This window comes from Eleutherodactylus coqui, chromosome 1 (assembly GCF_035609145.1).
Source record: "Eleutherodactylus coqui strain aEleCoq1 chromosome 1, aEleCoq1.hap1, whole genome shotgun sequence".
NCBI lineage: Eukaryota > Metazoa > Chordata > Amphibia > Anura > Eleutherodactylidae > Eleutherodactylus > Eleutherodactylus coqui.
Window position 1 is genome coordinate 344,658,952 of NC_089837.1, and position 22,199 is coordinate 344,681,150.

The 22,199-nt window shown below is 43.6% G+C and overlaps 1 protein-coding gene across 1 annotated transcript in view; it reads left to right on the top strand.

Moving 5' to 3' along the window:
* Positions 1-22,199, top strand: part of TMEM132E (transmembrane protein 132E) — a 457,158-nt gene that overhangs the window by 341,966 nt on the left and 92,993 nt on the right. Inside the window, exon 3 of the mRNA XM_066576251.1 lies at positions 21,293-21,433. Within this exon, the coding sequence (XP_066432348.1) occupies positions 21,293-21,433 (141 nt within the window). The remainder of the gene's footprint in view (positions 1-21,292; positions 21,434-22,199) is intronic.

Genomic DNA, 22,199 nt, shown 5'->3' on the forward strand with positions numbered 1-22,199 from the left:
GACACCCGCGGGCAATAGCTGCGCTCAGCCGTTCGGCCGATCGCGGCTATTAACCATTTAAATGTCGCTGTCAATTCTGACAGCGGCATTTAAATCCCCCGAACGCTGTACGGGGGTCCCGCACGGCCCCCCCGCGGTGAGATCGGGGAGCCGTGCAGGTGTCATGGCAGCCGGGGGCCTCATGAATGGCCCCAGGGCTGCCTTAGCAGACTGCCTATCAAGCCATCCACACAGGGTGGCTTGAAAGACTGCCTGTAAAAAAGCAGTATGACGTAATGCTATAGCATTACGTCATACTGCAGGAGCAATCAAAGCATCGCATGTTAAAGTCCCCCAGGGGGACTTCAAAGTAATGTAAAAGACATAATCAATAAAGTTTTTTTAATTGTTAAAAAAAAAAAAAAAAGTTATAAAAGTTTAAATCACCCCCCTTTTGCCATATCCATTATTAAAAAATCAAAATCATAAAATAAAAATATGTATTTGATATCGCCGTGTCCGTAAAAGTCCGATCTATCAAAGTAGTGCATTATTTTTCCCACACGGTGAACGTCGTCTGAAAAAAAAAATAAAGAACGCCAGAAATACACTTTTTTAGTTACCCTGTCTCCCAGAAAAAAACGCAATAAAAAGCGATCAGAAAGTCGTATGTATTCCAAATTACTATCGGAAACTTCAGGACATCCCGCAAAAAATGAGCCCTTGCTCAACTACGTCGACGAAAAAATAAAAAAAGGTATTGCGCGCACAAAATGACCGCAGAAAATGATTGAAAAAAATTAAATATCTTTAAAAAAAAATTAAAGTACTACAGCAAAAAAAATACTATACAAGTTTGGTATCGTAGCAATCGTACTGACCCATAGAATAAAAATATCAGGTCGTTATTGTTGCAATTTGTGTGCTGTAGAAACAGGATGCACCGAAAGATGGTGGAATGTCATTTTTTTTCCATTTCTCTCCGCTAAGAATTTTTAAAAAGTTTTTCAGTAAATTATATGGTACAATAAATAGTGCCATTGAAAAATACAACTCATCCCGCAAAAAACAAGCCCACATACAGCGACGTCGATGGATAAATTAAGGAGCTACGATTTTTTAAAAGGGAGTAGGAAAAAACAAAAATGGAAAATAGCAAAAAAGCTCAGTCACTAAGGGGTTAAATAGTCCCATTAAAAAATACAACTCGTCCTGCAAGTCCTTGGTCATCTACGTCAAGGCATAAATAATAGAGTTACAATTTTTTGAAAGTGGGGAGGAATAAACAAAAATTAAAATAAAAAAAAAGGGGCCATCCTTAAGGGGCTCATAATTTAAGCCTGCTTCATATCACTTGAGTGAAATAAGTGTGATTTATCCCCATGTACACATACTTTAGGGCTCAGTCACACGGGCGCATCGGCACCCGTACACAGGCGCCGATACGCCCGTGTGACTGAGCCCTCACTGCAGGAGGAAGATGGACGGCTCTCTGCAGCGCTGAAGAAAGAACACATGACCAGCAATGAAGCCAGTCACATGTTCTTTGTCCCGGCGCTGCAGAGAGACGTCCATCTTGAGGTACAGCCGTCTCCTTCCTGCGGTAACACGGGCGCCGATGCGCCCATGTGACTGAGCCCTTACATCATAACAAGGAAAATGCCTTTTAAATTTAAGTAGGTAGCAGGCCTGCCTCACATGGGCGGTATTTGCGCAGCATTTTGTGAGCGCACTATGCAGTGAATAGAACCTACTGATTTCACATAAGCATGATTTGCTCATGCATTTAGTTCTTTTCAAAAAACGCATCATGTTCTTTTTTTTCTGTGCACAAGAATAGCAGATATTGAACTAATCAACCTAATTGTCCAATTGCATTCTTTTTTGCATGCGCAAGAGTGCACAATTGTATGCTCAGGTATTAGGTTAAAAACAAGTAGAGGCGTGCAAAAACGCAAATAAATGGGCAAAAGCGTGTGTTAATACACATACTTCTGTGCTGTGGTTCCGTTTATACTCACTAGGGGAGAGTAAATTGCCAAGATTCCATCCTGTTTGGCTGCACATTACTCCGTTATCCAAAATGTTGGATCCTGTATAAGAAAAAGATTCTTTTGATGTGACTAAAAATATTACAGTACGAGGTGGAAAACACAATGTTGGGATTATTACATTTTTCTCTAGTAATACATTTTGATGGGACATGTTGTGTACACCATGTTGTGCTCTTTTGCGCATCCAGGATTTATACCCGCATCTAGTCTGACGCCGTGTGACATCTCTTTGTGTCTTACAATATCTAGCAGTGGTGGAACGCACGCTTTGGTCTTATTAGCTCTCCCACTGGAATCCACTGCGCAGTGCGGCGAGGATGACAACTACTAGCGCTAAGTAGGAAGCAGTTTCATGCTACATAATAGTATCAACACAACCCGAAATCAGACTGTTATTAAATTCTATATTTAGAAACACTACATGGGAAGAACACGCAATACTTGTAAAATAGAGATTGCAGGGATTATTATTAGCATAACTCAGGGACACAAACAAGAGCTAATATCCTCATGACCTCATCAATACATTAGTCCTGGAATACCCGATTAAACTCTTGCCGTGGCTAAAATGCTTAGGTTAGAGCTTGGTATCGAATTAAGGGTTCTTTCTCACGAGCGTATATCAGCCTACCTTTTCACGGTTGGCCGATATACGTTACAATCTGATGCATTGGATTCTAATGCATCAAATCACATGGCCGTATTCCAGCGACGTAAAAGTGCCCGGCAGGCCTATATAGCGCTGGGCAGTTTTACATCAGGCCCAAAAGATAGTCCTGGAACTATCTTTCAGGCCGTAATATATCGGCCGCTGAATGGCTCCTATGGGAACCAAGGACAGCAGCCAGAAAAGGGAGGTGGGAGTTTAGCAGTATGACTGCTAAACTCCCTTCTCTCCTCCCCTCCAGCTGATTGCAATGGGAGGGGGAGGGACTGGGGCAGAGCTAAATGTCACCCCGTCCCACCTCCTCCCATTGCTGGCTGTGGACAAGAGGCGGAAGCTCAGCTCCGCCCCTGCCCACCCCATCCCATTGCAAACAGCCAGAGGGGAGGAGAGAGGAGGTGAACCAGCAGGGGGGAGGGAAGGGGAAGGAGCAACGGCATGGTGGCCTCAGCGTATATGCTCCGGGGCCCATGCTGTCTGAACGGACTTACAAATGTTAGATTTGTGCGCCCATTCATGAGTTTTTACTCCTCAGATCATAGCGTATATTGATATACGCTTGTGGGAATAAAGCCTAAAGTCCAGATTCTTAGCTTTCACTAAGAGGGCAAAAACACATGGGTGCATGTGCTAATACTCTTGCCACTACAGAGTGAACCAGTTTGTTTTTTTTTTGGGGGGGGGGGGACTATTCAAACTCCACATTACGGGACTGTTTAAGCCCCAAACCATCAATTTCGGCTTTTATGTAAATTTCTAAATGAAGCAAATGTGATAAGGTAAAGCAATTGCCCACAGTGAGTTACATGGCACACAAAGCAAACAGCTTAAGGCCAAAAACATATGGGTGACTGTGCTAATATTCGCCGCTACAGAGCGAATATTTTTGACTATTCAAACTCAGCACTACTGCGTGCGAGTTTAAAAAAAAAAAAGCAGCAGGAACATTGATCCTGCCCTGTCCATCCCACACGTACAAATACTAAGAAAGGTAGGGCACGTCCCATCTTTTCTCAAATGTAGTATTAACTCGCGAGAATCCCAATAACGAAAATGAAACCATTGAAATCAATGGTTTTGTTCTGTCTTGTTAAGCACGGCCATCTGTTTAAGCCCTAGCTCCAACATAAGTATGGTTTCTTCATGTGTGATGTATACCACGTCTAATAATCAAGTACAAGCACTTAGCAATCTGGCAGTCCTACTAAAATGAATAAAGAGGTATTAGGTACACATGAACAGCACTCCATTTATTTAGGGACCTTTGAGACCCCTGTTCTCATGATTGCTGGAGGTCTCATCAGTAGGACCACCACTATTCAGATAGTTATCCCCTGTCCTGTGACTAGGAGATAACTTCTTTTTATTACAAGCCCTTTAAGACTTTTTGCAACTATTTATCAACTAAAATGAATAACTCCGCAGTAGATATAAGTCCTTGAGTTGCCCTGTTCTTCCTACTCATAAGAATAGTTTTCACGTTCTACCCTTTGGCCACCTACATAGGAACATATGCGTATTTTGCATCCGGCTGAGCACGGCATATTTACAGACTGAACTTTTTTTTTTGCGCACTTCAGCGTATTTTACTGTACCTTTTGCGTCCACAAGGCATGTTCATTTGCGATGGCAAAAAAGACACGTCAATTAAAATGGCTAATTTGTTTAATGAGTTCAAGATTTGTTCTTTTTCTTGCACAATTATGCAGTGTTTGACACATCTCCTAGCGAATTGCGCATGCATTTGCGCATCCCCATTGACTTCTATGGTGGCTTTAGGTGTGCAAAAGGGCAGGAAAATAGAGCATGTTGTGTTTTTCTGTGCAGGGCGGAAATGCGCAGGAAAAATACACGCATGGGCAGAAACCTATTAAAATAAATAGGTTCTATTTTCTACGTATTGTGCGCACAAATTTTGAGAGCGCAAACACGCCCATGTGGAGGTAATTATACCTTCTGAGTTCTAGAAAAGTTGGATAGCAAGGATAAGGCTATTATTATTGCTCCAATGTGGCTATTATGACAGCTCTAGGTAGCCATTATGGCTACTGTTGCACATCTTTCTAAGACAACTGGAATGCAAGAAATTGTCATCTAGGTGCTCAGCTACTTTTCAGAAAGGTCCACTTAGTTGGGTCTGCTATTAGGAGAAGGTCCAGCAGATGTAATGAATGACAGGTTGAAAGGGGACACATGGGGTTTAAATGCCAAAACCACACCACAGTGCAACACAAAGTTAGTCCCCAGAAGCGCCAAACAAATGCCCCATAAAATAATTTCCTAGATGTGCCAAATTAATACCACAACTTATATCCGCAGGTGCGCCAATTGCACGTCGTAATGCAGCACAATACCCCCCAGATGCACCAAGCAAACAGGACAGGCAGCATGAAATACCTTCCTACAGACGCCAAACCGCTCCGCACAGCACAAAATGTAATGTGAGGCGAAGATTTCATGGTTATTTCCTGTGGGAATAAAAGCAATCTGAGCAATTATCGTAATCATGACATCCCTTGTAAATGCTGGCTTGGTGGAGAAAAAAACAAACAAGAAATGTAATAATTACACTGCTTCCATCGCTTTTATTCCCACTCTAAATTATCACGAAATGTATTGGGCTTTGCTTAGTGATTGGGAACAGGTTACACCCTCTTTCTGCTCCATCTCCAGTCAGGCTAGGTTTACAAGCCGCGGCAACGGCACGTGGTTGGAAAGCTATCCACCCGTGGTGTCCAGTGCCCAGATTTTGTCAGTAAAAGGGCAGTATAATCGGCAAAAGTGTGTAGCTGTTGGCTACGGTGGGGGAGGTCTTGGCTTTCTGCAGGTTACTGCAATGTGTGAACCCAGCTTAAGTCACACAATCAGAATGGAAATTTTGGGAACACAGCCTTAGGCCTCGGTCAGATGACCATTTTTGCCGCGATTTGCGGATCGCATGACGGATGCGCATCCGCAAATCGCGTGACCGGGGCCAAAAAATCTGCAGCTAGCAGCGTTTTCGGCGAAACGGGCAGACACGAGAAATCGCTGATCGCGCCTATCTGCGATTCCTTGTGTTTTATATATGCGCTCAATGGGGCCGGCCCCATTGAGAACATATACTACAAAGATCATTCTCCTCTGCCACAGCTGTAACAGCTGTGGCAGAGAAGAACGATGTTCGCCCATTGAATTAAATTTAGCCGGCAATACAGCCGGCTCCATTGAAAGCAATGGGCTGCCGGCGAGCGTGGGGTGAATTTTTGGGAAGGGCTTAAAAATATAAGCCCTTCCCTGAAAATCATCCTAAAATGTGTAAAAATAAAAAAAATATATATACTCACCTTGTCCCTGCAGCCGGAGTTCAGCCGCGGCCGGCTGGCAGTTCTCCTGAACTGCTCTGTGTAGTATTCAGCAGCCGGGGATTTAAAATCCCCGCCTGCTGAATGGGCTGCCTCTGATTGGTCACAGCCCTCACCAATCAGAGGCAGCTCTCACTCATCCATTCATGAATTCATGAATGGGTGAGTGAGTGCTGCCTCTGATTGGCTCAGCGCAGGGACCAATCAGGGGCAGCTCTCAGCTGTCATTCAATAGCTGAGAGCTGCCCCTGATTGTCTTTGCGCTGAGCCAATCAGAGGCAGCACTCACTCACCCATTCATGAATTCATAAATGGGTGAGTGAGAGCTGCCTCTGATTGGTGAGGGCTTATATTTTTAAGCCCTTCCCGAAAATTCATCCCGCGCTCGCCGGCAGCCCATTGCTTTCAATGGAGCCGGCTGTATTGCTGGCTCCATTGAATTCAATGGGCGAACATCGTTCTTCTCTGCCACAGCTGTTAGGAGAATGATCTTTGTAGTATATGTTCTCAATGGGGTCGGCGCTGCTGCCACCGGCCCCATTGAGCACATATATAGAACACAAGGAATCGCAGATAGGCGCGATCTGCGATTCCTCGTGTCCTATAATTTATTGGACATCCGCATAAAAAGCGGCCATGTGACCGATCCCATTGCGAAGCAATGGTTTTCTTTATACGCAGATCACATGCGCATATCGCGCGAAAAAACGCCTGTCTGACCGAGGCCTTAGACTACTTTCAAACAAGTGTTGTACTGGTGCCGGTCCACTGACCTCAACTCAGATCATCGCATCTAGGATGTTGTAAGATCATGCAAGTAGACCCGCAATCGATGGCCGTAATATGGACACTTATCAAAAAAGTCACATGGTTAAAAACAGCCAATCATGGATACATATAATTGATTACAGGATACATTGATGTGACTTTTTGGTATGTGTATTTAATGGAGCTTTATTTGCACTAATGTGCACTATGAGCAAGGGGCAAATTTGAAACACATAAACAGTTAGTTTTAATGATGGAGCATATTGTGTGTATTTTAATTTCTCCTCATTAAATATGAAATTTTATTGCCAAGTGGCTCCTGTGCTGGAACACATTTTTTTTGTTCATTCTCTAAATCCCACTCTCTAACTCAGACACAGGTGCTGAAAGGACAGTACTCAGAAGTCAGTCCACATTGTCCACTATTGCAAGTTTTGACTCTTCAAAATTATATATATATATATATATATATATATAAACTTTGCATGTTCTGTCCTCTCCCTCCTACTCTTCCATTAGTCATTAATTATGACACTGAAGAAGAAGCTGAGGAGCAGACATTCAGGCACAGCACCAAGTTGCTAGCACTCACTTGGCACTGGTGTCCTGGCTCCTTCTTCCATCTTCTACTGCCCCAAACAAGAAGAGAATGGTGGTGCTAACTTTTAGAGGAGGGCATGGGGGGAAGGCTCCCGGCACAGAGAGAAGCACAACTGTGGTGTCGGAATCAGTGTGGAACCGATGCGGCCCTACGGATGTGTCACTGCTCCCCTACCGGCCTGGCAATCAGGTGTCCCGACAGTAGGATCATGGTCTGGATTTGGACCAGGATTTGCCAGTTGAGTACCCCTGTTCTATAAAAACTGCAATTCCATACATCTAGGTTATCACCCAACGTTTTCTGATACAGAAATACAACAGAAATAGTTCAACACAATAGTAATGACCTTGATAAGAGGAAGATTTTTTTCTGCATTGCGATATATTGACAAAGTGCCAATTTAGCAGTCTACATATGACTAAAATATATGTTGATAGTATTGCATTATTATTTAGAGAGTATTTCTTCAAAGAGCAATTTCAGCAGTTCCAGGAATGTAACTATAGACTGTGCAGTTATATGTGGACTCAGGATTACTAGGATGTCCAAAAGGTCTGTATGCCTTATATGAGGAGACTGGTACTATAAATAATATGTTATAGTTATGGGGCTTTGTGACACACTTTGCACTGGGGCCCATGATCTACAGTACATATTACACCCCTGAGGACTCAATTTGCAAATCCACTTGTGCCTAATAACAATCTAAAATATTTATTCTATTGTGTGCTTTTCCCTAAAATCCAAGCAGCAAAACGATATAGGTTATGGGTTGTTCTATTGGTGAACTCTCAATATTTTAGTGCAGTTAGGGTGGTGTGGCCAGAGGTTCCGTCTTAGATCTGGCTAAAACCACCAGAAGAAGAAGTGCTGCATGCAGAGCTTTTTCTTCCGTCCAAGAGCCAGCCAGCTGGACGGAAAGCGAGTAGACCTCTTTCTAGTCAATTGGGTCTGTCCAGTGCTGAGATAGGACCATTCGGCCACGGGGATCCCCATTTCCTGCTCCCCAAACAGACAGGATAGCAGAATCCCCAACGCAGATTTGTAATCCTTTTGGTCAGTACATGTCCGTCTGTTTACTAGCGAATAGGAAAGAAACAGATCATTTATCACCCAGCAGATTATTAGATGTGAATGCACTTTCCAGCTGTGTACTGTATATAACTCTCCCTCTTACATGAACAGATAAAGTCATATTTTATATTTCTTATTTCGATGGGAACACCAGTTTCGTAATGAAATAGGTGTAGAGAGATAACCAATGTGCTTTTTGCCTTTTTTTAATCCTTGTCTCAAGAGCTACTTTCGTAATGCCAGGGCACAGATAGGTGATGGAGTCAAGATTAACTTTCCTTTTAACATTGCTGACAAAACAATTATAGTGGAAGACATGGGGAAGTGATGACCAATTAAGCCCTTCGTTCTCATGTCTATTCTGGGACTCACTTAAGTAATACGCTAAGATGTGTGTGCCATTAAGCTGTCTGCCGAGCTGCTCGGAGCTGAGAGGAAAGGGAATTACATGAGCTAACAAGGACACCAGCAGAGACTCTGCCTCTGAGGATCCTTCCCTTAACACCTACTGCTGAGACATTAAAACCTAGAAGACCCATTATACGTACAGTAATAGTGTACTGAATATTCCTTGGCAGAAGTGAATGTATTCGCAGATGCTGCGGCATGTTCATATAGTCCCATTATCCATGATACTACCGCATAACTCTACCAGCAAACTACAAACACCAAATTGTGCACGCTACATTATAACACATAACTGTATTTGTATTCTGGAGCAATTAGACAAATCTATAGAATTACGTGTGCAATGCACTGCCAAAATATACTCATATGAGTGAGCCCTTAGTCTTATGGAAATACCTGTCGGGTTGTTCTCCTTGGGGACTCATTTCTCTCTCTTGGGTTGTGCCAAGTTTCAGTGATGTTATGATCTCTATTATACATTAAAGGGGTGGTATCGCGAAACAAAGTGGGGTTATACACTTCCGTATGGCCATATTAATGCACTTTGTAATATACATCGTGCATTAAATATGAGCCATACAGAAGTTATTCCACTTACCTGCTCCGTTGCTAGCGTCCTCGTCTCCATGGTTCCGTCTAAATTCGCCGGCAGCTTGCTTTTTTAGACGCGCTTGCGCAGTCCGGTCTTCTCCATTCAGCACGAGCCGCTTCAGTGTGCTCCCCGCTACAGCTCTTCTGCGCATGCGCAGACGAGCTGTCACTGCTCGGGAGCGCGCTGGAGCGGCCATTCTGTACCTTCCTCTGTTAGAGGAAGGTGCAGAGCTGCCGAGCTGTCCGGAGAAGCCGCCCAGCTGTCCTGGTAAGTGATGGGCCGGGGGGGCTGCCGCTGCGCCGGGCTGCGCCGGGGGGGGGGGGGGCTGCCGCTGCGATGGGGGGGGCTGTCGCTGCGCCGGGGGAACTAGCGCTGGGCCGGGGGGGGCTGCCGCTGCGATGGGGGGGCTGTCGCTGCGCCGGGGGAACTAGCGCTGGGCCGGGGGGGGCTGTCGCTGGGCCGGGGGGCTGCCGCTGTGATGGGGGGGGGGGGGGGCTGCGCCGGTTACCTTCTGCCTGGCGGTGGGTGACAGGTCGGCCGTGTTCACTCCAGGGGTCCGGTCGGCGGCTGCGGGGCGTCTGGTTGCCATGGAGACACAGCTGGTAGCGTCTCGGGAGCGCACACGTCGGGCTACAGCAAGCGATGCGAAAAGAGCTGGCGGCCATCTTGGGAAAAAGTTTTATAAGTTGCTGAAACGCTGGAATGGTAAGTAGAAACCAGCTAGGAAAGTAATTTACAGGGGTAATCAGTAATGTATGTTTAATTAGGGGGACTGGGCAAAAAAAAAAATTCACTGCTTCCTCGAGACATCTCCTTTAAGGACTACTTTGGTGCTAAGTGCCAATGATGATAGATCGAATCTAGTGCTAGATATTACCCCAGCCCAATACCAGGTTCAAATGATGCTAATGATCAGAGGATTCAGTGGATATAATGTTCATACTAGTTATCCTCATAAGAAATTAGTGGGGGATTAGGGAATGCTCTTGAATTTTGCCACCGGTGGAGGATGATTATTTGTGTAGTGCATCCTTTACATTAGGAAGAAGTCAGAGCTGCTACATTTGACACAAGGAGCTAAGTTCTCAAATGCTTCCCTAAATATTAAGCAGCAACTATGGAGACCCATGCTTGTACATGCTTATGAAAGGCAGTACAGATGTATTTTACTTTAGCTTGAGACCTAAATGGCATTTCCATGACATAAAAAAAGTTATACGGCCTTAAAATAAAGAAACATCGAATACTCCGCTCTTCCGGTGGCTCTCCATCCAGCAATGCAATCCCGATGCCTGCCACACATACACGTACCATACTTTGCACAGCCACTCACAGGCTTCAGAGGTGATTCTTATATGGCCGCTGAAGTGGCTGAGTGGTCACATGCACAATGAATGGCATGTGACTGTCCACCTTCTTCTGGGTTCCATGCAGCGGGCACCGGGGCTGTAGCGCTGGATGCGAAGCTGCAGGGATCAGAGAGTATGCATTTTTTCTTTATTTTAAGGCCATATAACCGTTTTTTTATGCCTGAAAACCCCTTTAATGTAACGTGAGATCACGGTGTGCCATACTATCAGGGTGGTTTATTTACCCTTAGAAACACTGACATAACTATAGAGGGTGCAGGGGATGCAGTTGCACCCGGGCCCAGGAGCCTTAGGGGGCCCATAAGGCCTCTCCTCTCCATATAGGGAGCCCAGTACTATGAATAAAGCATTATAGTTGGGGGCCTTGTTACAGATTTTGCATTTGGGCCCAAGAGCTTCAAGTTACGCCTCTGCTTAGAAATACTTTACAATGGATTGTGTTGTGTTAAGATAAGAGAACCAGAGTTTTTTAATTAGTTAAGATATCTTTCTGTGCTGTGCTATCACAATCAAACTAAAATTTGCTGCATTTGTATTAGTCCATCTGTCTCTACAGCCATTAGTTGTCATTGGCATGCAGTACTGTCTGCAATTATTACTGGAGGCTAGGTTCACCTCGATGTTGGAAGTTCCATTTGGACCCTCCATCACCGATTTCCATGAAAATCCTGGATGAAATATGCTGTGCTATTTCATCCATGAAAATGCCAGACGGAAACCAAACAGACCTCATTAAAGTCATTTGGATCCGTTGGTACCATTATATGATAGATCCATTCGGCCAGTCGATTCCATTTTCCAACTCGCATAGCGTAACAGGAAAATGGAACCCACCATGGTTCTGTGAACCTAGCCTTAGGAGCTCATGTAGAACTTAATGCATTGGCTGGGGAATGATGTTTCAGAAGTCAGTGACACTAGTACTTTTTGCTTTACCTTTTTAGATACTTTGTGAAACACATCCAACTTTAAATGATGGTCTGGAGCCACTTTAACGTAAAAAAATGTTAACTTAAACATGGAGGAAAAGTAAATTATGAAATTCAATTTGCGTTATCAATTTTTCCGTTTAAATTTTGATGCGCTGTCTTTAAACCATCCAAACTGGCACTTTTCTGAGCATAGGATATGTCTAATATTGTTAATTTAATGGAAAATCTACAGCACTCGTCAATGACTCCAAGGGATTGGGAAAACTTATATTAAGACATATCACATCCAGATTCATGTGGTTAAAGGCACAGCATAGAAAATTAGTAAAGGCTGGATCCCCGCATATCCGTTGTATTCAGCTGGTGTTTTCACGCCGGACACGCTGATGTCATCTTGGCGCTAATTTTCACTGATCTGTCATCCATAACTGGACAGGAAAACATGGATGCAACATTTTTCTGTCTGGCTCAGGGATGCATCCTTGATTCGCCAGATGCCTTGAACTATCAATTAGAAGACTATGGTGTCCGTTCTGACATAATTTTCCCTTCGGCATTTCACTACAATGCTGAAGGGGAAAAAGCCAGATGATTGGGTACGTGGGAACCCTGTCCAAGGCTGTTAGTAGAATAAGTAAAATGAACATTCCTGTCACACATGACCGTTCCTTTGCTTCCACCAGCTGTACAGACATGCCGTTGACAATGGTGATATGTGACTAAAATGTTTGGTGTTGCATATTTTACTAACAGCCTTACTTATCTCCCATCCATTAATCGCCTAAATCTGCATGCAATGTTTTAGTAAAGCTTTTCAAATTCCTTGAAATCATTGGCGAGGGATGTAGATTTTCTGTTAACTTACTACTGTGATTGCAACAACTCCTCCATTGGCACCCCACTTTGTATTTATAACGGAGTGCAGGATCAATTATTTTACTGAAATATTGTTAAAGTGGATGGCTTATTGTATTAAGTAGAATCCTAAATTGGTAGAGTTGGAAGGGACCTCCAGGGTCATCGGGTCCAACCCCCTGCTCAATGCACTAAATCATTCCAGACAGATGTCTCTCCAGCCTTGATTTGAAGTTTTCCATTGAAGGAGAACTCACCAACTCCCATGGCAACCAGTTCCACTCATTGATCACCCTCACTAATATCTAATCTGTGTCTACTCCCTTTCAGTTTCATCCCATTACCAGTGGCAAGCCACTCAGCAAAGGGTTGCGAGCCACAAGTGGCCCGCAAGTCACTGGTTGGAGATCATTGACTTAGGGTGCCTTCACATGGGATGGAATGTTCTGCAACAACATTGTTGAATATGCTGTCCCAGAATTCCACACCAAAATCCACATGACTAAATGTTGATTTTAATGTGGAATTGCCAGCAGAATTCTGCTAATTTTCAATTCTGCATTAAAATCTGCACGTCGGCGGTGCAGATTTTGGTGCTGAATATTCCACAAGAGGTCATATTGCACAACGTTGTTTTGGAATTTTCTGTCCCGTGTGAAGGCACCCTAAAAAGAAGTAAAAGGTGTTTAGAAGTTAACAACAAGCTACCCAACAGGTGGAGGTTTTTAATGGTATATTGGCCTCCATCATCTCCATGTGTACCCTGTAGTTGTAATTCTATGACTGCCACTGCTAACCATCATTGATCTGTGGTATGCGATGCCACTTGGTACTCAGCAATGAAAACTATGTATGCACACTTCAGGTAAGTCTAGTTTTTTTTACTCCAGGCTTTAGTCATTCCATGTACAAACAAAGGTAGGATCACAAACTGTATAATTGCACAGGCTGTCTAAGCAAAATCACTCATGCTTTCCAAGCAAGGAAAATTCTTCTGGCAGGCTGGTGTAAAGGAAGAGAAGAGTGAGAGGGACAAAACTATTAGAGAGCGAGAGAGAGAAATGAGTCCCCAAGGAGAAACATTTACAATTGTACCATTTGTTCTGCAGTAATTGTTCAGGTTATTAGCATAACCGAGACAAACCATATGCTGCGCCGTGTATCCTTTTATTAGGCCCAACGTGCTCACTGCCCCTAATCAGAGAACTGCCTGCGCCTGCGTGCACACTATCCCTGGGGACAAGTGACTGAAGGCAGGAAGCCTTTGTGGGAAGCCACAGAGCTCACAGGCAGACTGCTCATAGCAACTCTGATCTCCTGTAACATGCTGGATGTTTGTACCTTTTTAAAAAATGTCTGTTTGTGTAATGAGCCATTTTGTTCCTGTAAAGATCAAGTTAAAAAGTGACTTGTAAATTGTCGGATGCTGCATGAATCATCAGTAATGCTCATTAGGTAGAAGACATTTGAATAAAAATATACAGCACTCTCAAACGGGTTTAATGGGAATGACCTGCCATCCGTTCTATGAGCAGTGTCATTGCAAGAACAATTCATTCAGGGGTTTTTAGTGCTGTGTACGGTACTGAATAAGGAATAGTTTTTACATTGGAAATGTTGCATTCCAGAGTACAATTATAATCTTATTCCAGACAAACTTTATATATATAGTTATATTTTATTCAGACAGTATAGTATTTTAATCTGGTTGATGATATAAGAAATATGCACTGGCTAAACTGTGAATAATAATACTATTGATGACCTATCATCAAAATAGGTTATCAATAGTTGATTGGCCGCAGTCTCGGGACCCCAACCGAACAGCTGAGTGGGCGCATCTTGTCAGCGCCGCAAATACACGGAGGTCGGAGCAAAAGCAATGGGAGTCGTGCCTGCAGTTACAAGCGCCAGCCAGTACAACTTGCGCCCGCGCAGCTGATCGGTTGGGGTCCCGAGCGACAGACCCTGGCCGATCAACTATTGATAACCTATTCTGATGATAAGTCATCAATAGTATTTCCCTGGAAAACCCCTTTAGGCTGCCCATACACCTAAGATTTTGATCACTAAGAAAGCACCAGATATAGTCATCTAGCAGCATGGCAGACTAAAATGGCCGATGAGAGAGAAAGTATTAAAAAAAACACAGTGCCAAAAGTTGTTTTAGGTGGTACACACTAGTCCATGGTTTATGAAAAGTCAAGATGCAAGCAGTTAAAGTTTTGTCCAAGTGCTTCTTGATGTCCTCGTGACATAAGGGTGTAAAGAGCATGTAGAATCATAGAGTTGTAGAGTAGGAAGGGACCTCCAGGGTCATCGGGTCCAAACCTCTGCTCAATGCAGGGTCACTAAATCATCCCACACTGTCCAACCTCCATTCAAAGACTACCACCGAAGGAGAAACCACAACCTCTTGTGGCCACCTGCCTCACCCACGAGCACCTCCACTGTTGGAAATTTGTAAAGCTCCCTCCAAATAATTCTAGAGGCTTACTGTGGGGGTGATGGCTATATTAGCAGTTCACTTGGGTAAATAGCTTAGAAGTTTTATTTTTCTGTATTGCTTGAGTTAGAACACTTACTGTTTATATATATTGTCTTCTAGTTTAGCCGGTTTTCAGTTTCACAGATTTTTATAGTGAGAATTTCGCCTCTAGGTTCACTGGCTGCTTTCAGTTTCATTGGCGGCCGACAGCCCATGTGGCCTCGCTGCTGGCACAGCCCACATGATCTCCTGCTCAGCGTCTCCTCCTCCTGATGCTGGAACACTACCCAGCCTTCTCCAGTGTTGCTGTGGGCGCTAGTAAAACAGTAGTGTAATGCAAGGGGCCCTGTTTACACAAATAACACAGTGATGTCACCTGCAGTCAACACCACAGAGAACACACAGTGATAACACTGAGGACAGATAATGATGCCACCTGCAGTCCTATGTAACACCACAGATAACACACAGTGATAACACTGAGGACAGATAATGATGCTACCTGTAGTCCTATGTAACACCGCAGATAACACACAGTGATAACACTGAGGACAGATAATGATGATGCTACCTGCAGTCCTACGTAGCACCACAGATAACACACAGTGATAACACTGAGGACAGATAATGATGCCACCTGCAGTCCTATGTAGCACCACAGATAACACACAGTGATAACACTGAGGACAGATAATGATGCCACCTGCAGTCCTATGTACCACCACAGAGAACACACAGTGATAACACTGAGGACAGATAATGATGCCACCTGCAGTCCTATGTAGCACCACAGATAACACACAGTGATAACACTGAGGACAGATAATGATGCCACCTGCAGTCCTATGTAACACCACAGATAACACACAGTGATAACACTGAGGACAGATAATGATGCTACCTGCAGTCCTATGTAACACCGCAGATAACACACAGTGATAATGCTGAAGACAGATAATGATGCTACCTGCAGTCCTATGTAACAGCACAGATAGCACACAATAACATGTTCAATGTTCATTTATTCTTTACAGTGCTTTTTTATATACATTTATTATTGTTATTGTGTTTGGTATTAAAAAAAAACATTTATTCTCCATTCAATGTGGTTTGGAGTGTTTTTTGGAATGTCCAGAAATTACGCTAATTGTCGTGGTCCTTTTATGTATCTGCTTTTTGTATGATCTGACCTATTTTATTATGAATACACTTTTGATTATATTATATAGTCTACTTAAGTACTTCTTTCATTGTCTACGTGCTGCCTATGCACTCTGTAGGACTTACACATACGCACATTCTCTATTTTGTCTCTGTTGCGGATGAAGTCATAGTAGATCTACTGTAGAGGTCCATGGAGCTATTAGACTGGGTTCACGGAATTTCGTTGCGGCAAATCCGCCTGCGGCCGCTAATCCCGGGTTTAGCCAGCCATGTGGACGAGATTTCTCAGAAATCTCGTCCACACGGGACGGCAAAGCCGTCACTGCGGCGCGGATTAGCCGGCCGCAGCATGCTCATACTTTTTCTTCCTCCGCTGCGGCCGCGCTCTCCTCTATAGCTAAGTGCCGCGGGTTTTGAAGCAGCGCTTCTCCCAGCGGAAATCTCGCGTTTTTTCGCTGCGGCCAAACCGCGAGATTTCCGCCGGGATTGCGCTGTGTGGGAACCCAGGCTTACTGTACTTTTATATGCTTTCAGTTTCATACAGGAACATATAGAGGATTTATTATTGATTCCATACAAATCCATCTATAGAAAACTTACTCCGTATGCAGGGAGGTATTCTCCTCTAGAGGCATTCCTTTTAAGGGAGAATATCTCTGTATGCACTGGCATAACTATAGAGGATGCAGGGGATACGGTTGCACCCGGGCCCAGGAGCCTTAGGGGGCCATAAGGCTCTCTTTTCCATTCACGAAGCCCAGTACTATGAATAAAACATTATAGTTGGAGGCCCTGTTACAGATTTTGCATTGGGGCCCAGGAGCTTCAAGTTAAGCCTCTGTCTGTATGCACAAGTCCAAAGTGGCATATAGAGGAGAGCAATGAGCTTTGTCTAAAATATTTTCAAAATAAGGGCTCACTCACATCTATTGACTACCATGGTGTCTGTTCAATTTCCGGCCAGCAGTCCAGCATTTTGCCAGAACTTGCAAGATAAAATAACGCAGTTTGCTGTACTATTTTGACCTGTTTTCTAGTGGAAATCAGGGACAGAGGTTCAGAAAGGAACCTCTTATCTAGATGTAAATAAACCCTAAACCAGTCCGCAAATGTTTATTACTTCACTGCTGGCAATCCTGCTGCCTCTGGAGGTATTCTCCCCCTGAATATCATAAACTGGAGGTTTACATGCTTTCCAATGACACCAGTACCCAGTAACTAAAGAAAATGCAATAGACTGGAACAAATGTAGTAGTACTACAGCATTTAGTGTGTCCTAAGTGTTCCCGTCCAGACCTAGTCCACTATCAGTGCCATAGAGAGTACATGGCTGTCACCAGTAAACCCGGAGATTCTACGTAACACTTTTTGCATGTCATAATGTGTAATGTGCCTGCTTCCAAGTTAATGTCTTGCAGTATATTTTATAACGTCTTCGTGACTTTATCTTCCGTTTTGTTAACATTCTGGTGGTTTGGGAATCAACTAAAAGTGCGTTTAGACACAAAGATGATCGCCCAAAAGATGGCTTTTGGGTGATCATTTTGCATAATCTACTAATTGTTACTAAATGCCGGTGGGACTGACAACTAAGACAATGCAATCAGCTGTTCTCAGCAGAACACAGCGTGTGGTCCGTCTAATCAGCTGTTCTGCTGTTCTGAAGTCCATTGTTTGGCAGAAAACTGAAAGAGGAGCACATTTACACCCAACGATTCACTCAAAAGATGGCTTTTGAGAGATAATGGTTGTGTCTAAATGGGCCTTAACTTTTTTATTAAGGTTATGGACTTGTCTTACACATTGTGACTCTGCAACAAATTAGTATTGCAGAGGGAGGGAAACAGTACAGAACTAAGTCAAGCTTCATGGACTCTCCTGGTTCTTTTTGTCTTATGAGATACAGAGTGTGTTGTTCATCAGTAAAACATGTTATTAGCGAGTAGCCTAGTTTCAAGCAGAGCACATAGATCATTTCTAAAAAAAACCATTATGGTTATTAATTTTGGAGAAGACTTCACATTTAAAAAAAATTTGGAGTGGACTCTTCTCTTTCATTACCATAAATTGTTTTTATTTGCACTTGAAGGTGTGCATGTGCCTCAAGTGTCTGACTCAAAAACTGTATACATATCCACTGTGGAGCTGACTGTATATAGTGCATACTTCCATTATGGAACTGACTGTATATAGTGCATACTTCCACTATGGAGCTGATTGTATATACACATGCACTATAGAGCTGACTGTATATAGTGCATATGTAGCGTCCGAGGAGCGGGACACGGCCTAGGAGACAGCAGGGTAGAGTTTGGGGCCTTGTCACAGTGGCTCTACCGTCTCCCACCTGGGGGGTAACTGGTGACACGTCCAAGGGCCGAGGGCAGGTTAATAAACAGGGGACCCAATAATGGATTAGCTTAGTCCTTTATGTCATGCGTGACGCCACCGTTTCTTCTGCCGCGGGGGAATTCCTGGATGGCGGAGTAAACTCACCCTCACGCAGCCTCCGTGGGGGAATTCTTGGTTGTCGTAGCAAATCCACACACACACAGAATTCTTTTAAGACACAGCCTCTGTAAACGGACAGGCAACTGGTCACTTTACTTAAAGTAACTTGATTACAACTTCAGAATACACACCAGCAGGAAAACAGTGCAAAAACTGTGAAAGTGGTGTGACAGGGAGGACTCACGGGTGGACAGGAGAAACCACAGTTTTGTTATATGTAGGTCCTGATCCCGGCAACACACTCTCTTCTCACCAACACTCTACCGGTCAACACTCACATTTGATAAAAAGGGTGCGCTGCATGGCAGTTCTTCATTGTCTCTCTTAGCATCAAAGGGGTACTTTCATATCTCCTGGATACAGCAAACCCAGGGTAGGCTGTAGACTCCTTTCAGCCTCTTCCATTCTGGGCGCACAGGCTGAAGGTGCCTGTGTGGTCCTCTTGCAGATCCAGAAGAGAACTCTCCACTCAGAACTCTCCAGACCCAGAACTCTTTGCATGCACCTTGCATTCACATATACATATCACAAGGTAACGTGACAAACAAACGCATACATTTTCAAGACAGTCAGCTCATATACCAGACAGATAACCCTTTCAGTGCTGCAAATATGCAACACACATCAATCATTGAATACAGAAGACACTGACATTACATAGACAAATGCATGCATACAGTTATGGAGGGGCCCTGTTGTACCGGGCCACTACACATACTTCCACTATAACTGTATATACACATCCAAGATAGAGCTGACTGTATATAGTGCATACTTCCACTATAGAGCTGACTGTATATAGTGCATACTTCCACTATAGAGCTGACTGTATATAGTGCATACTTCAACTATACAGCTGACTGTATATAGTGCATACTTCCACTATACAGCTGACTGTATATAGTGCATACTTCCACTATGGAGCTGACTGTATATACACATTCACTATGGAATTGTAAATGTTTAACCTTAGAAAATCCCATTGAACTGAATGACTAAGCTGCTCTAAAGTTGCCAAGATAGTGTTTTTATGCTTTGATTTTTTTTTCATATATATATATATATATATCCATGTAAAGTCACCATTATGTTGGGAATCTATTTGCAGTTTTGCAGGTAGAGTAGCTTTTGAGATACTTTGCTCGGCTCTGATATTTCCTATAAAAATGCCATAGTGTTTTCTATAAAGCTAGTGTGCCATAGACATAGACTACACCTATGCACCACTAGACAATTTATTGTCTGTGACTTTTTTTTTGCCAGTCTGCAGAGGCTTGAGCATTAGTGAATGATGACAGAGCCCTCTGCAGGCCATTGTGCATCCTGACTGCACGTGTTGTGGAGGCTGCAGTGATTAGCGGCACAGGTAGCTGCTGTCAGCTGCTCCCCCGGCTGTCACTATCTTTAGATGCTAATTGTGTAATCAGGGCGCACAGCGGAGGGAGGGGCTGCTCTCTAATCTGTTATTCCAGCTTCTCAATAATCATACTCCCCGTTCTGCAGAGCTACCTCCCATCCTGTCAGCCTCTCTGATTGGGGCTAGGGAGGAAAGGGCTTTACGTTGTACCTTTCAATTAGCCCCTTCTTTTGGGAAGAGATGAGTGATTAGTCAACCATGTAGAATGAATATGTGTTGCATTAATTTCTCGGTAAAGAAGCCGCAGCATTTCATGTTAACATGCCAGAACAGCTATTATTTGATCTGTGCTGGGTGTAGGAAGCTTTAAGTTATTGTATCTATCTGCGGCGACACACAGTAGGCGCATCGTCATATACTCAGAGCTACTTTAAATAAAAGCTATTTTTTCCCACGGTTATCATCCCTCACAGTATCGGTCTCTTTGTGTTATGTCATTTGTGTTTGACTCCATCATTTTCACTTGTCTGGCAGGAGGCACCCCTCCTAAAACGGCATACATATAATAGGATATAGTTTCCAAGACTCATTCATGATGAGATGTTGCATGGCATAAAGCCAATTCACCCGCTTCTTCTTTCTTTTATCACTCTTCCTCCCCACACGTATTTTGTCTGCATTGATGTCTACAATGTACAGTCACATTAACACATGGAAAAAAAAAGCCTGGGATGCACACCATCACATCAAACGTATCCATCTCTTAGTAGCATTTTATATTTCGGCACAACTACTTCCCTCAGGCAAAAGGAGCATTTTTATAGCACTTTTTAGGTACTGCTGTTCTTGCCTTAGGGGGAGAGATTTATTGAGGGGGTCAACTGTGCACCTTCTTTGAACAAAGTAGAAAATAGTATCCTTCAGTATTTCACATTTCAAAAACATCTCATCTGAGGTCCCCTGTGCAGAACATCTGTGGAGCTGAACCAATTTTCTTAGGTTCTGTGAATATAAAAAAGATATCATGAGCTAACAGACCAAAGAATGGAAGTGCCAAAGAATCAATGGACTGTCAGTAGGAACAATACCTTTCTTCATAAATGTTCTTTTTTTGTTTCATTTCCTCTGCAGGGTGAAAGCTAAGAAAGGAATAAACTTGAACAGTACCATATCCCGGGATCGTCAGTGGGCTGTCAACTCAGAACTTCTGACGGGTGGCAAACATTCCACTGCAACAGTAGATGCGACAAAAGTTCAGCGGCTCCCCCACAGGTATAGTACTCTGCTGCGGTTACTTGTCATGGGCAGGCGTGGTCTGTAGACTGAGTCTCAGTGTAATAAATACGTTTATGTAAAGAATAAGCAGATCTAAAAACATTTGCAATTGTGTTTATTTTATTCTTTTTTCTTAAAAATATCGAATAGATGGTAAACGGGTTGCTACATTGTCATCAGGTGAGAAAGTTGGGAAAGGCTGCCTGCACACAGACAGGTCAGATTCCACATGCGGGATCCCGCAGCGGAATCCGACCCTGTGTCCGACTGCTGGCCCCTGCGTACGTGTTCGCAGTCTTCTTTATCTGTACTGCTGATGTGCCGGTCATTGCGCCGGTGCAAATGCGCAGTACAGATTATGACTCTAGGCGATGACGTGGATCCTGATTATGATTCAAGGGAAGCCATCCGCATAGAATCCGCCTCAAAATAGAGCATGCAGTTGATTTCCACTCATGGGTAGGAAGAATCACTTTCCTGTAGTATGATATGAGCAGTATTGGCTGCAGAATCCGGAGGCGGATGCCCGCTCTGGATTCCGCAATGCAAATCCATCCGTGTACAGGCGACCAAAGTATAGTCCAAAGAAAAACAAAACCCGAGTTCATACACTAAAATGCTCCATAGCGGAGAGGGTATTAGCACATACGCCCATGTGTTATTGCCCTGATGTTGTGGATTTCTCAATTCCTGAAATGCAGAGGTTGAAATCCAAGGCAAATTTTCAGAAAAGTCAGCTTCAAAATCTGCCTGTAACACATTT